Here is a 13933-nt window from a genome sequence, read left to right on the forward strand (position 1 = left end):
GAGTGGCGTCTGCGTGTCGCTCTGCCAAAGCATCATGAGGTCGACATGGCTTGTGTAATCACTGGCAGCGTGTGTGTGCTCCTCATCAAGATTGAGTGCATGTGCTCGGACCACTCCTGCGTTTGCACGCTTGTCCGATTGAAGAGGAAGAAGATGAAGAGCAAATGTTAGTGTGGACGTCAGTTGACGTTTCGCCCCCTGCTGAAGCAGAATCCGCGGAATGTAGAAGAAGGGCTTTTTTGGACTGGAGCTTGGGTGTTATTGCTAACAGGTGAGTCCAACACTTTCTCATCTCAGGGTGCTTGACAAAGTGTTCGTTTTCCTTCTTCATCGTGCTTTTCGCAGTTGAAGCCCCCGCATTCCAGCACACAAAGGAACGGCGCTTTCAAAGGTCATTGACTTCAACAGCGGTGCTGCACAGAAAGCATGTCAGATATTGAGCCTATCGCTCATCCCCTGTTCATTGAAATATGTGTTGGCTAATTAAATGGTGAAGGCTGCTCATGGAGTCCAGCCAGACTATACACCTGCGCCGTGCAGGAAGTTGGGGTGACAGTCAGGTGAGATGAATGTAAAAAGTCAGGCTCGCTTTCTTTGGGTCACTTTCTTTTCTTTGCAAGTTGTTCGATGCTTGCAAAGTCAGTCATAATACTCGAGCTGTGTTGAGTCTTGTTGGATCCACCGATTACAATTGGGAACGATTTGGAAAAATATTTTTATGCTGATTAAAACTAAAATTGTCATACAGATTCCAAAATTGCAGCTGTTTTTTTCCCTCCATGGCTTATCAACTAAAATTGCACTGGTTAGCTTTAGTAAAACTTGTCAGTTTATTACGATTGGACACATCTACAACTTGTTTGTGCAGTCACACTTGAGACAGTGTGGTGAGAGGTGTGTGCAGCTCCCAATATGTCAATATCTGCCAACAGAAAGATAGCATATTAGGAATTAAGAGGATTAGTGCTGTTTTTTCTCTTGACCTTGTAACTAACCGCAGGCAAATCATTGTAAGTTCTTCTTGTTTTATGCAGTTTTTTTTTTTTCAAAGCTTGCAACAATTCCATCTTAGTAATTAATTTATATACATCACATTTCTTTCATGTTTTAAGAAAATGGGGATCCTATAGCTCAAAAACAAGACTTGATAGAGAATAACTGAGATCGGTTTTGCATGCCGCAACATAAAATAGTTAAAACAGGAGTCTGACCAAACTCAAAATAAATTGTGTTCCCAATAAGCAGCATATACTTGATTGCTCTGTGAAGTTCGGCTGCATTCACAGAGGCAATTCATGCTATTGTAGCACTCGATTTCCTGGGGGTGGTGAGTGCTATTCCGACATCGGAGTTCGTGGGAGAAAGAACAGCACACGGAGAGGGAATAGCTCCACATACGACTTTTATTCACTCGTCGACTCTCTCCACATAACGCGTCCCGCACTCTCGCTCGTTCCTCTTTACACTCCATATCCCTCCGCCAATACAACAAAACAATAGTTCCCCTAAATAAGAAATAAAATAGATATATACAAATATATACATCCTAGTGAAAATAAATCATCTTACGCTATTTAGACTTGGGGTTCCAGTCAACCGGTCATCCCTTACTTCTGCACCTTGTCTCTATGGTTCCGAAATCGGTGCTCGCAAGTTTTTGCCAATGGGCGGATGATTTTGGAACTTATTGTGACGAATGGTCATGGAATATTTATGTCTGGGTGAATACCTGGGGCTTTGCCCCCTCTGCCCCCCCCCCTTTGCACGGCCTTGCAGCTGTCTCATTATTACGCTTACAAAATGTAATGGATATGTTTAAGCATCTCAAATAGTAGTTCCGTTAGGCATCTTAGTAGTCTACAGAGGCTCATTCTAATGGATCACAGATCGACCATACCTGTTAAGTGTATAATTAATAACATATTAGAAATAACCACAAATATTGGATGAAATAAATAATGTCTGTGAAGGCTTTATTTTACTTTATTTTATTTTTTTAGGTCTCGTTTTTAATGCAGCTCAATTGTGCAAATGTACCTAATAAATTGGCCGGTGAGCCCGTCGAGTTTGCACGTGTTTTGATTGGGCTATGATTGAACCGCTGATGGTGGTGTGTACAAAACATGTACCTTGAAAGTCACATGTTATTAAGCGTGACTAATGCGTGTTATCTGGCCGGATCACCACTTGTCTTGATCTTCCTCGCCTCGCTTTTAACTTTAAAAGAACCCTTTTTTAAAAGTGGACATTCAAGAAGCCCCCTCGCAGCAGGAGCTCCATCTGCCTGACTGCGAGCTTCTTCTTCCTTTTTTTTTTTTTTAAAACAATCACAGCTTGGAAAGAACTTTCAAGCGGCCTTTAACGTGGGACTTGGCTCTGGCTGGAGGAGGACGAAAGAAAGACAGAAAGAAAGAAGAAGAGGAGGAAGGGGAGGGACGCTCCGGGCTGATGGAGCCTGACATGAGATAGCAGCGCACGGCCCCATCTCCTCATCCTCCTTCTTCCTCCCTCGGACCCCGGACACGCTGCTGCCGCTTCTGCTGGATAAAGTGACCGCTTAAAGATATAGCAAGCACGGATGTACCACCACAGAGCAGGATAGGCTCTTTATTTGCTTTAAACAACAATCTTTTTTTATTCCGGGGAGACGGCGATGACGTCCAGCAACGGTAAGCTCAGTAGACCGTTACTTTTTCATATTAGCGACTTGGAATGTCATCACCACGTCAACTATTTAATTCCTTATATGGTGACAGACATACGTTCGACGTCAGATAAACTAATACGTCACGATTGATAAATGTCTTATTTTTTAAAAAAAATAATCCTTGAAATAAAATGTAATCTCATCATATTTATTTTAACTGCAATTGAGCAGTTAGATATGTTTGTAGCTTCCCAAAAAAAAAAAAGATTTTAGTCAAAAATCATATAATTATTCGCAACAGCTGGATGCTGTGGAACTGTGGAACTACCATGAAACCTCCAACGTCGAACAATCGCAAAAGTCAAACGGAACTTGGAGTCGCGTGAAGTGTCAATAAATCTCGACAAACTTCTGGTCATTCGACAGTTAATGGGCTGGGTTTTTTTTTTTTTCAAACTTCAAAAGCCAGTATTTGCAATAGATGTGTGACGCTAACCATAGAACCAGAAAAAAACATATATAGAAAATGATCTACGCAATAAAATATGACCATTAATGATCAATTATGTGCATAAATTAATTTCAGCAATCAGATAGTAACACAAATAGCATGTAGCTGAACGCATAATGGCTAATCACTAGCATGAAAATGACCAAGGAAGCGTACAAACTACTTGTACATTGCATGTTCATTTTCTGTTTCAGAACCAATAGTGTCGCCACAAACAATTTCTTAAACAGTATATAGTATTAACTCAAAACGAGTGTCAAATGCTACCTGCCTACAGAAGTACTGTACAATAAAGATATATTCATTTAAGGATTAGCTATGATATTACTCTCCCGGCAAAAACAACTTTCCTCTCCATCCTGTTTCTGTAAGGTGTTTTCAAAGGATAACTTTTACTTTATTATACAGTGGTCACTGTTTTTTTTTTTTTACTTTTATGATAGTTCCAACTGTTGAAATGTAAAACAAAACATTCCCTGCAGACAAAATGTAGTATGCAGGCTCACTCTGTTAGTATGCAAGAAACTAAAATGTTCAAACTGTGCATTGTTACAGAGTTTTAAACATTTCCTTTATTTTCTTTTTTAAAAATAATCAGTGCAGTACATTTGGTGCTCACAGTTCAGATATATTTAACGTGCAATGCAAACATGTATTGACTGTAGATGCCATTTTTATAAACATTTTTTTTTACCGTTATGTGCAATATATTTGAACTAAAACATCCAGTGTATTTTTTTTTTAATTTCCTACTTATATTCAACCACTAAGTTTATGTTCAAAATGTGCATAATCTCCAGTGATTTACAAAAATAGATGAGATCAACATTTTAGGCATAAAACCTCAAACTTATTTTTCAACCCTTGCCTCTGTTGTGCTACTCTACATTAGTGTTATTTGTAAAAAGTTTCAGAGTTAATGTCAATAACGCATTTATCGATGTGACAGTTCGATTCTGAAACTCATTTCACTTGCCATAATTTCCTATGGGATTTTTTTTTTCTAAAATTAAATGTCATCTCTTATTACTGAGCACATTGTGTACAGCTTCAGATAATCCACTGTAATTTACACTTACTTCATGTAAATTAATCTTACATCATACTTACAACTTGTGTCTGCCTCATAGGAGAGATCCCAGCAGGAAAATGTGTTAAAACTGTAGGTTGTAAAAAGACTTGACAGGCTGAGGCATTTTTAAAGAGGGAGGTGAGGCTTTCCCTCTTCCAACATTTGGTCTTTTTAGGGACAATGGGAGTCGAGTCCACCCTAATGTTCTCTCTGCAGCTGGTGATTTACATCATTACGGTGCATGCCTGTGTCGGTTTTTATACATCCCAAACAAGGCCAGGCATCTTTGGAAAGTTAGCGGAAAGTTTGTTTGGGGTCGAATAACACCAGAGCACAAGAGTTTGGTGATAGTTGGTAACACACTGCTGCGTTGTGCTCCTCTAGGTGCAGTCATGTGGCAGACCATTCCCATTTGCTGCGCCCTGTTTGCGTTGTATGCTGCGGCACCGCCCGCACATATCAACCGCCTGGCGCTGTTCCCTGACAAGAGCGCCTGGTGCGAGGCCAAGAACATCACGCAGATAGTCGGGCACACTGGATGTCAGCCTCGCTCGATTCAAAACAGGTCGGAGTGAGACCCCTCCTTCCTCTGTGTCCTTCCTTGTATCTGGTCAGCTCTTCATACTGGATAAAACTACAAGTTATTTTCTGAAATTCTCGTGAGCAAAACAATCAACAACATAAAAATAACTCATGTAAATTTTATTTAGGTTTAATGGGTTTGCATGTTGCTGTCTATTCAAAGCATATTGCCTTTTATTGCTTTTCTTATTTTCCTCATAAAACCGCTTCCAGTAGAAGCCAGCAAAATCCGATTGAAGAATCATTTGAAATATGTTGAGCATTTACCACATGCAGTGACACAGAAATAGTTGGGCACCAACTGCTGGTTTTCGGTAGGCTACATACCATAAAAAATGTAATATGCCCTTTTTGTATGACAAACAGCATTTGTGAATCATTATAAAATTTCACAACTGAATTGAAATTGTATCCGTCAAGTGTCTTTGCTTACGTTTTTGAAACAATTTTACTGGAGGGAAACTTATTGTCAAACGTCTGCACTACTTTAATACATGAAGAAAAGAGTTTCTCGAATTTGGTCTTTCAGCAGCAAAAAAAAAAAGAAAAACGTTCACACGAGGCTAATCGTGGAGTGAGATACAACGCTGGCTTTAACGTATACAGTCCAAAATGAAGTCATAACAATCACACGCTTGTTTTGCAAGAGATGTGCTGCAAGACAGTCCCACACTTGTGTCGTCAAAACTATATGTGGCCTCTTGCTGGAAAACAGGGAAGTCACAAATATCAAAACATCATACAGGGTGCATAAACACAATAAATGGAATAATAACTTCAATTGATGTCAATAAGTACTTATTTGAGTTTGGCACTTAAATGTCTCAGGATTCGTGTGCCATTTCTGTGGAAATGACCAGCTTTAAGTATTGAATCCCATTTTGTGATTGCAATTCACTTTATTGTTCAGTGCAATAAAATGGCAACTTTTTTAAATTCAATTAATTGATTGATTTGTATTTTTTTTAATTAAATTAGCAACTCCGTTAGTGAAATTGAATGATAGCACTGGCCAACAGCAAATTTTGATCAGCGATAACTTTGTGTCCCTAAATGTATTTTTGGTGTTGATTTTAAAATGTTCTTTTTTTTTTTTTTTTTTTTTAGCACATCAGGTTTTTGAGATACTTTCATTTTTTTGCTTTTAGTTTGATCTATAAAAGTTCGTGTAATACTGATTTTACCTTGATTGTAATTAAATTAAATGACAAAAAAAAAAGAAAAAAAATTGTTGCTGAACCTAATCCTTAATTCATCAAGATTACTACTACTAGTAAATTTGTTGGGAGATGGACTTATTGTAAAAAGATGTAAAAAATAATATATTCCTCTCTCTCTCTCTCTCTCTCTCTCTATATATATATATATATATATATATATATATATATATATATATATATTGCACAATATATTAATCCTTAAATTATTATAATCTTATATTATTATATGTTATTTACAACACACTATATATGCAGTATTTTATATTGGAAAAATCTCACTGCACAACACCCTCCAAAAATGTCACTGTAAATGTAAATACCAAATTGGTGTTGATCTCATCTTCATTTTCACAAAATTAATTATTCAATCTATTGTTGTAGGAATTAGAGAAAAAACACAGGGAGACTTTGAATAATAATATTCATATTTATTAACTGAAAATGGAGAATTGGTTCTGAATCACTGCACTAGGACTATCAAATGCTTCCAGAATATACAGTAGGCTTCTCACTATTCTTGTCCTCAATTTGCTAAACAACAGCAAAAAATAAAACATTGATTCCCAACCAATATGGTGCTTGGTGAGTGAATTATGCAATTTCCCTGAAATGGTATTTTTTTTTAAATTGACTACAAATAATGTGATTTATCAAAGTAGCTTCATACACGGACGTGCAGAAGAATTAAATTCTCTTCCACTAGATGGCAGAAGGTACAATTAACCCTGTGAATCCACTTTTTGTTGGTGTCGTGCACACTCTGCGTCTTGGCTTCCAGACGCATCACCAGATTGAGTGATGTGATGTGATTTCAGCAAATTTCTTTGTTCCGTCCCGTTTGGATGCGTGTGTCTGACTCTGACAGATAACGGCTTGTGTCTTCCTTGCAGAGCTTGCCTGGGCCAGTGTTTCAGCTACAGCGTTCCCAACACGTTCCCACAGTCGACGGAGTCTCTGGTGCACTGCGACTCCTGCATGCCTGCCCAGACTCAGTGGGAAGTGGTAAGAGTTATGTTGCATGTTTGTTAGCTCACGTAGCAAGCCCACTTTCGGTCCTCTCACAACTTCCAGACGAGCATGTTCAGTACTCAACAAAAATAAATGGTGCATTTGTTCCCGTACTGGTTGTTAATCCGCGTTCATCGACATTTAATTGTGTGTCAGAGACAGGAATCCTGTCTTGTGACAACAAAGGCTTTGGAGAAAGCACTTTGGAGGGCTGGCATGTAGACTAGACGGGTGGGGGCACAGGTGAGGTCACCTCATCTGGCAGAGGAAAATATTGCTCTCTTCGAAAGAACAGTCGTTACCTGATAGAGTAGTCACTTTGCGGCTCATATTGGGTGTAACTGTGTGTGTGTGTGTGTGTGTGTGTATGAGAGAGAGTCAGTCCAACTCGACTCACTTTCAATTATCCTCAAATGGATGTTTGTCTTTGTGGTTATGATTATTGTTGCATGACTTTAACTAGAGCTGGAAATAACAAAGGCAGATCTCTTGAAAGAGGATACCACTCACAGTTGCTTTGGCCCTCATACGAGATCTTGATGAAACTGCTGAGTGATCATTTTCACTGCACAATGCAAACAGTGAGGGGACGTTGTGTGAGGTCTGGAGCACCAGTTTGACTTGTGCAACACCGACATTCACTGGGAATTTAGACAGTCAAACGTAGCAAAAGTGGTCAAATTTGGGCTCCCATCAGAAGGGACTACAAAAATATGCGTTGAATGTCAAACAAAACGTGAAGTAGAAACAATCACCAGGGCTTGACTTTGGCAAATTTCTTTTTTAAAATGGGCATACGGCGCAGGTCATTTGGAGGTGAGGTAAACAAAAAGAAGTGATTTTAGTTCACGCCCCCCCCCCAAAAAGTTAATTTTCCCATTTAACTTTATATTAGTTGTATTCCATATTACAATGTTATGTTATGTGACTGAAATTCATATAGGTGGAGCTCCAACACAATTTATTTCTACTAAATAAACTGCAAGTGGAGAATATACATGAAAACAGACTTTTCTCACAGGGTCAACTTTCAAAACTTTTGCCACATTATTTTGACATATGTCATATACAACTCAGTTGCATTAAAAAAACAAAAATAAAACCCCATGTGCTTTCTTCAGATGGAACTGGATCCCAAGTCAAGGTGGAGGGAATTATCATAATACCCTATTTCTTATATATTCATAATTAAATTATGAACATTTCTAAACAGAAAGAGAAAGTCGAATACAGAATGGCAGGAAAAGCCTTCAAGAGCATCTTAACTCATTCAATCCATAAAACATATTTATACGTCTTAGCCTTTTTTTTTTTTTTTTTGCCTCATAGCTCTGTTTTTATAGCAATTGGAACACAATATTCTGCGGGTCTCGCATAATCAGTCAAAATCCAGAAAAACGCCGGAATTGAGAGGTTTCCTCTAGTGGAAATTTCTGGAATTAAATGAGTTAAATGCGTTTGGAGTTCATCGGAGGCACTTTAAATAGTGGCAGATGTGTGCTGACTGTCATTTAACATGAAGGTGATTGGTTAATTATGAGCTCAGCCACATTCCAGTTCATATTATTATCATTATTCATATTATTATTATTAGTTACGAGAGGACGTGCTAACTTGTGCAGTTGCGTATTTTCATTTCCCATCTCAAAAGGTTTATTGTAAAAAAAAAAAACACTTTTTAAGATTAATTTGTAGTTTTATAATTGAAAAGTAAACCAAGAATGTGTTTATGTCCGCACAGGTGACTCTTGAGTGCCCAGGAAATGAAGAGACGCCTCACGTGGACAAGCTGGTGGAGAGGATCTTCCACTGCAGCTGCCAGTCGTGCGGCAAGGAAGGCGCCCAGGAGGGTGCCATGATGCAGCTGTATCCAGCAGACAACAGCCTGGACCGCCCACCTTTACCTGACACAGTGAGCGAGACTCACTCCCACCCGCCGCCCCATTCAGACACACACTCAAAGCACGGCCACGCACACACAGGCCATCACCCTCTTCCACACATGTCAGACGTAGGGTAGGTTTGATTCATCCTGACGCTGTTTTCTCCCCCTCTTTACATCCTTCTTAATGTTGCAGAAGCACTTTGACGATATGGATTCACTTTGTGTTAAAAGCTGCAAATGCATTTACAATTCCATTGTATCCATAGATTGTCATTACCGTAAGAGATTATAATTGCACTTCTTTTGTTTGCTGATAACATACATGTGCATTTGTGTATCCAGACTCCACCATAGTCGGCTCACGAGCTGTGGTATCTACTCTTTATCTGCATTGAATACAATAAATTCTATTGTTGCGATAACTTGTTTTTTGTTGTTGTTTTTTTTGCTCTATGAAATCGCATAACCTTGTATCAAGTCCATCAGAATTGTTCTGCAATTAGTTTTAAATTAAACTTATCTGTTTAGTAATAGTCAAAGATAAAAATAAATTGATGAGGGTTTTTTTTCCCATTTTTTCTGGCTTTTAATTACTTGTGAATAACAATTTAATGTCAGGTCAGCTTCCCACTAGAGGGCACTCAAACTTTAAAAGAAAAAAAAGCATGGCCTTGCGCGCTCAAACAGGGTGGGCGAATGTTTGTTATGTTGTGATCCTCATTTCTTTTTGATAACAGACACATGTTCCTGGTCATTTGTGGATGAGAAAATAATAAAATAATTGTAATAGTAACATTGGTATAAAGGTATGTCGAACATATAAATTCTATGTTTATTATAATAATGAAATATTTCACAGTTTTTATTTTATTAGTTATAATTATTTAATTAAAATACATTCCGCTTATGCAGTGTCATAAAAAATAACATTTATTATATGAAAAAGGTTAATTAAACTAACCTTTTTTCATTGTATTATATACAATGAACACATTCTGTAATTTGATATATGAATAGAAAATAAATACAAATGAGTTTTAATAAAAATAAAAAAAAAACATATACTAGATTAATGTTTTGCTCATTGGCTGGATTAAAGACCAGAGTGAGCCATATGTGGCCCACGGGCCATATATGACCACAGTTCCTCCAAAGGCATGACAACATTTCAGAGGACTACCTCTTTGCTTGCTGTAAATATATAAAGTGGTGAACCACCCTGGAACTACCGTTCTATAAAAAAACAAAACACAAGAGAACAGCACAAGTGGGATCAATCATATTGTGTGACCTACTTGGCAATTTTACTGCCTGCACCATATCCCACCTTCAAAGTATACGTTTACTATCAAACTAAAAATAAAACAAAAGACAATTACTTGTTATGTATTTAAAACTACGACATAAAATTGTCTTAAAATCCACTCATTTAATTATCACAAAAATTATGTTTTAAGCAGAAGATATTTCAACAAAATCGAGGTGGCAACACATGCAAACAGACAATAAATCAAGACTTAGATTATATTCTTTATCCTCTGCAAAAATAACTATATTATATACTATATATTACCGGAGCTTACTGAGTCACTTACAATAGTTGTGAAACTCTTCTTTGATTGTGTCCAAAATTAATACATCATGATCCACAAACTGTTTCTTTACAGTGTATCAATTGTGGCTAACGTACATTTTCGAGTGCTATTTTCCTTATCAATAACACATTACATTTTTTGGTTGTTGTTGATGCCCTAACATACTAATGGAATTTCTATTCGTCTCAACTTGATGATGCAAGATATGAGTGTTTGTAGGAGGAGACAGTCTGAGTAGAATAGAAAGTATGATCAAGATGAGGGCAGGAATTAAAATTTTATGTGCCATATGTCGTTAGGGCGGTAATACGAAGAGCTGCACTGTGCATGCTATGCAATGATCAAGTGTTTTGGTGACAGACTCAGACTTTCTGCGATATGTTCAACAGTTCTTTGAAATGAATAATTGAGTTTTGCATAATTGCTTAAATTATGTTATTTTGGATGAATAGGAAGTGCTGATGTTCTGAAGAGCCAGGTTTACTGTATGACATTCAAAATGGTTACTTGTATGGGTCACCACGCAGAGCAGTTAGACAGCTTTTCTTCAAACACGGCGCGCCACATGATCGCCTAATCTTTGCTTGAAGACCTCAATCAGTCACCGCCATCTATTCCCGGATCTTCTTTTCCATTTCTCGTCAACTCTGTTCCGGTTATCTTTCCCTCTTTCTTCAATGTAATTCCATTTGAGCAGCAACAGACCGACCAGGGGGGTCTGTATTGCACGACAAATTGATCGCATCCTTATCTCACGGCCACAAAGCTGACAGACATTGATGCACACGTCACAGGTAATTGTATCAAAACCTGAGACTAGGCGGGATATTTTGTGGTTCTGAATGGTGTTAGCTTGGAGTGCGTCAAGGCAACGGTAATCCTTGAGATATATTTTTTCTTTGGCAGGCTTATGCTATAATGTAATGTAATAAAATAAAGGGGAAATCTTGGATTAAAATGACCTTTGCTAGGAGGTGTATTTTTTTTTGGTCCATTTAAACATGTTATTAAGGTGTTATTACTAAGTGTATTCGGCCAACGTTGGTAGCAGCATTTTTGGAAGGGATGAATCTGCTTTCCCCCACAAATGCTGCAGTCCCACAATGAGGCCGGTGGTACTATATTTTCTGTGGCGTGACAATTGTTTATTAAACTGGCAAGGAGAAAAGGTTTATCGGGCTTTTTGGGGAGGTCACCGGAGTGCAATTTTAGCAGGTCCAATACCAGGTCGATACCAGGTCCAATTTAATTGTGGTTGTTGTAAACGCAAGAACAAAACAGATAACCTTAGCCCTCCTGGAAATGCCCAGAACACATCAGGGAGGTGTCCGGTGGGCCCTCATAAGAGAAGTGTCAAAAGTAGTCACACTTGGTACTTGAGTAGAAACACAAATTCATATATACTGTTTCTACTTCTTTGCTTAAAAGAAGAATTATCATTTGAAAAAACAAACAAACACATTTTGTCATATAACTTAAAGGGGAAGTCAATCCAAAAATCTTCTTTTCAATAATATGTTCTATGTGCCTTCACTAGTCTAAACGTGGCATTCTGATTAATATTGTGTTTGTGGAACATGATTTAAGCATAAAAATACACCCGATTCTAGCAATCTCGGGGGGGGGCGCGCATTTTGTCACGTTCGTCGACTAAAAGTGTCATCGCATTTGGTCAGGGCTCAGATAACGAGCAATCATGTCTCAACTTCAGAAAACAGGTGAGCCATGATTGTTCGTTATACCTGTGAGATAGCTAAAAAAAAATTGGTGGATAATAATCAGAATGCCGTGTTTCGACTAGTGGGGCTGCATGGAATACATTCTTGCAACGATTTTTGGGGGGTTGACTTCCTCTTTAAGAATGAGTGATATGATATGTGAAAGATTTTAGTCCTCTATGGCCCCATCTTGTACCTCTAATTTAATTTTTAGGAAATAGAAGGTGTGCCAATCGTCTGCCCTGCACACCACCGTAGACTTGTGCTTGGCATCAACTGTTAATACGTAGTAAAGAACAATAAGAGATCTTCATCACCTTCCACGACCGCTTCGTCCACTTAAATGACTCGTCAATGCCAGTGTCACTCAAAATGTCAACTTGAAGCTCTTTGCAGTATCTCTGAGGGAGAAACCCATTTCAGCTGCTTCTAACCTGCAATGATCCCTCTGTCGATCTCACGCCGTATGCTTCCCTGACTCGTTGAACAAGACCCTGTGATACTTAATCCCCTGCACCTGAGGGAGAGCTCACTGGATCACCCCCTAAGAATAGGAAAAAGGTTTGCGTGCACATTTTCTTTTCATCTGATGTTGACAACATTACAATTGTATGAACTGATCATTTTGGAAGCTACATTTAAATCGGTTTTCTCAAATTTTGTATAGCCACAATTGTCCTTCTAAGATATTCTTTGTACTTTCCCGTTGTTTTTAGTTGTCTTTACAATTGTAAAATGTGTTTAAAGGCAAATCTCTGAATTCACTTAACATGCTCTGTAAGTTGTGATTCCCTCCTTTCATGGAAGACATGCCTCATCCATCTTTTAAGTCGATGGCATCTGACCTCTTTTGAAGAGAAACCCACTCAGGATCCAGAGGTCCGTGCCAACTACAAACACACAGCAAGTCTCCTATTTCTTTCAAAAGTTCTGGAAAAAGTTGCCGTCACACATCTTCAAGAACAAGTGCAAAACCTCTTTGAAAAGTTTTAGTTTGGTTTCCGCTGAGCCCGCAGCACGGAAACCGCTCTGGTCGGGTGACAAATGACCTGCTGATGGCGGCAGATGCTGGTTCTCCATCATTACTGTTCCTCCTAACCGCAGAATTGGACCACAATTGGACCACAATATCCTACTGAAGCGTCTGCACAGCACCAGTCGACTTTCACATTGTACCTCGTCGGAAGAACGCTATATGTTCCGCTCGAAGCTGCAAAGCCCCGAGAACTCCAAATATGGAACACCGCTGTGCGGATCCTGACCAGGCAGCAAAAACAAAAACATGTGGCCCCTCTCGCTTTGCACTCACTTCAATGGCTTCCCATTACCCCATGAGGTTGAAAACAAAATCTTACAGTGAACTCATCTATGGCAATGCTCTCCGCTTTCACCTCATCCACACAACCTCCCTTCCAAAAATATGATCAATCTACAGACTGTGGCTGATCGGGTCTTCTGCTCGGCTGCTCCTTGCCAGTGTAACACTCGCCACAACCACTTGAGGACACAACAGTCTATGGAGAATTTAATAAAAGGAACTCAAAACATCCATTTTTATGGACGCTTGACATTAAAAGGGGATTTTGGAGTGTTAACACCACTAATGAAGCATTACTTCATTAAACACTCATGCCCATTAATAACATACATGAAGATAATTTCTGCATCAAGAATTATAACACATTTATAAGCCTA

The 13933-nt window shown here is 38.6% G+C and overlaps 1 protein-coding gene across 2 annotated transcripts; it reads left to right on the top strand.

The window, feature by feature from the left end:
* Positions 1–45: 45 nt before the first annotated feature.
* nbl1 (NBL1, DAN family BMP antagonist) lies at positions 46–9347 on the top strand. Of its 2 annotated transcripts, none has more exons than XM_088309183.1 (4): positions 46–271; positions 4615–4795; positions 6923–7034; positions 8782–9347. In XM_088309183.1, the coding sequence occupies exons 2-4, from the start codon at positions 4623–4625 to the stop codon at positions 9058–9060; spliced, it is 564 nt and encodes a 187-aa protein (XP_088165309.1). In that variant the 5' UTR covers positions 46–271; positions 4615–4622; the 3' UTR covers positions 9061–9347. The 2 variants fall into 2 exon arrangements, with proteins under 2 accessions (XP_088165309.1, XP_088165308.1); XM_088309182.1 differs by lacking the exon at positions 46–271 and adding an exon at positions 2294–2669.
* Positions 9348–13933: the final 4586 nt, after the last annotated feature.

The sequence above is a fragment of the Idiotropiscis lumnitzeri genome, chromosome 11 (assembly GCF_059441095.1).
Source record: "Idiotropiscis lumnitzeri isolate Australia: NSW breed Sydney's pygmy pipehorse chromosome 11, RoL_Ilum_1.0, whole genome shotgun sequence".
Taxonomy (NCBI): Eukaryota; Metazoa; Chordata; class Actinopteri; order Syngnathiformes; family Syngnathidae; genus Idiotropiscis; species Idiotropiscis lumnitzeri.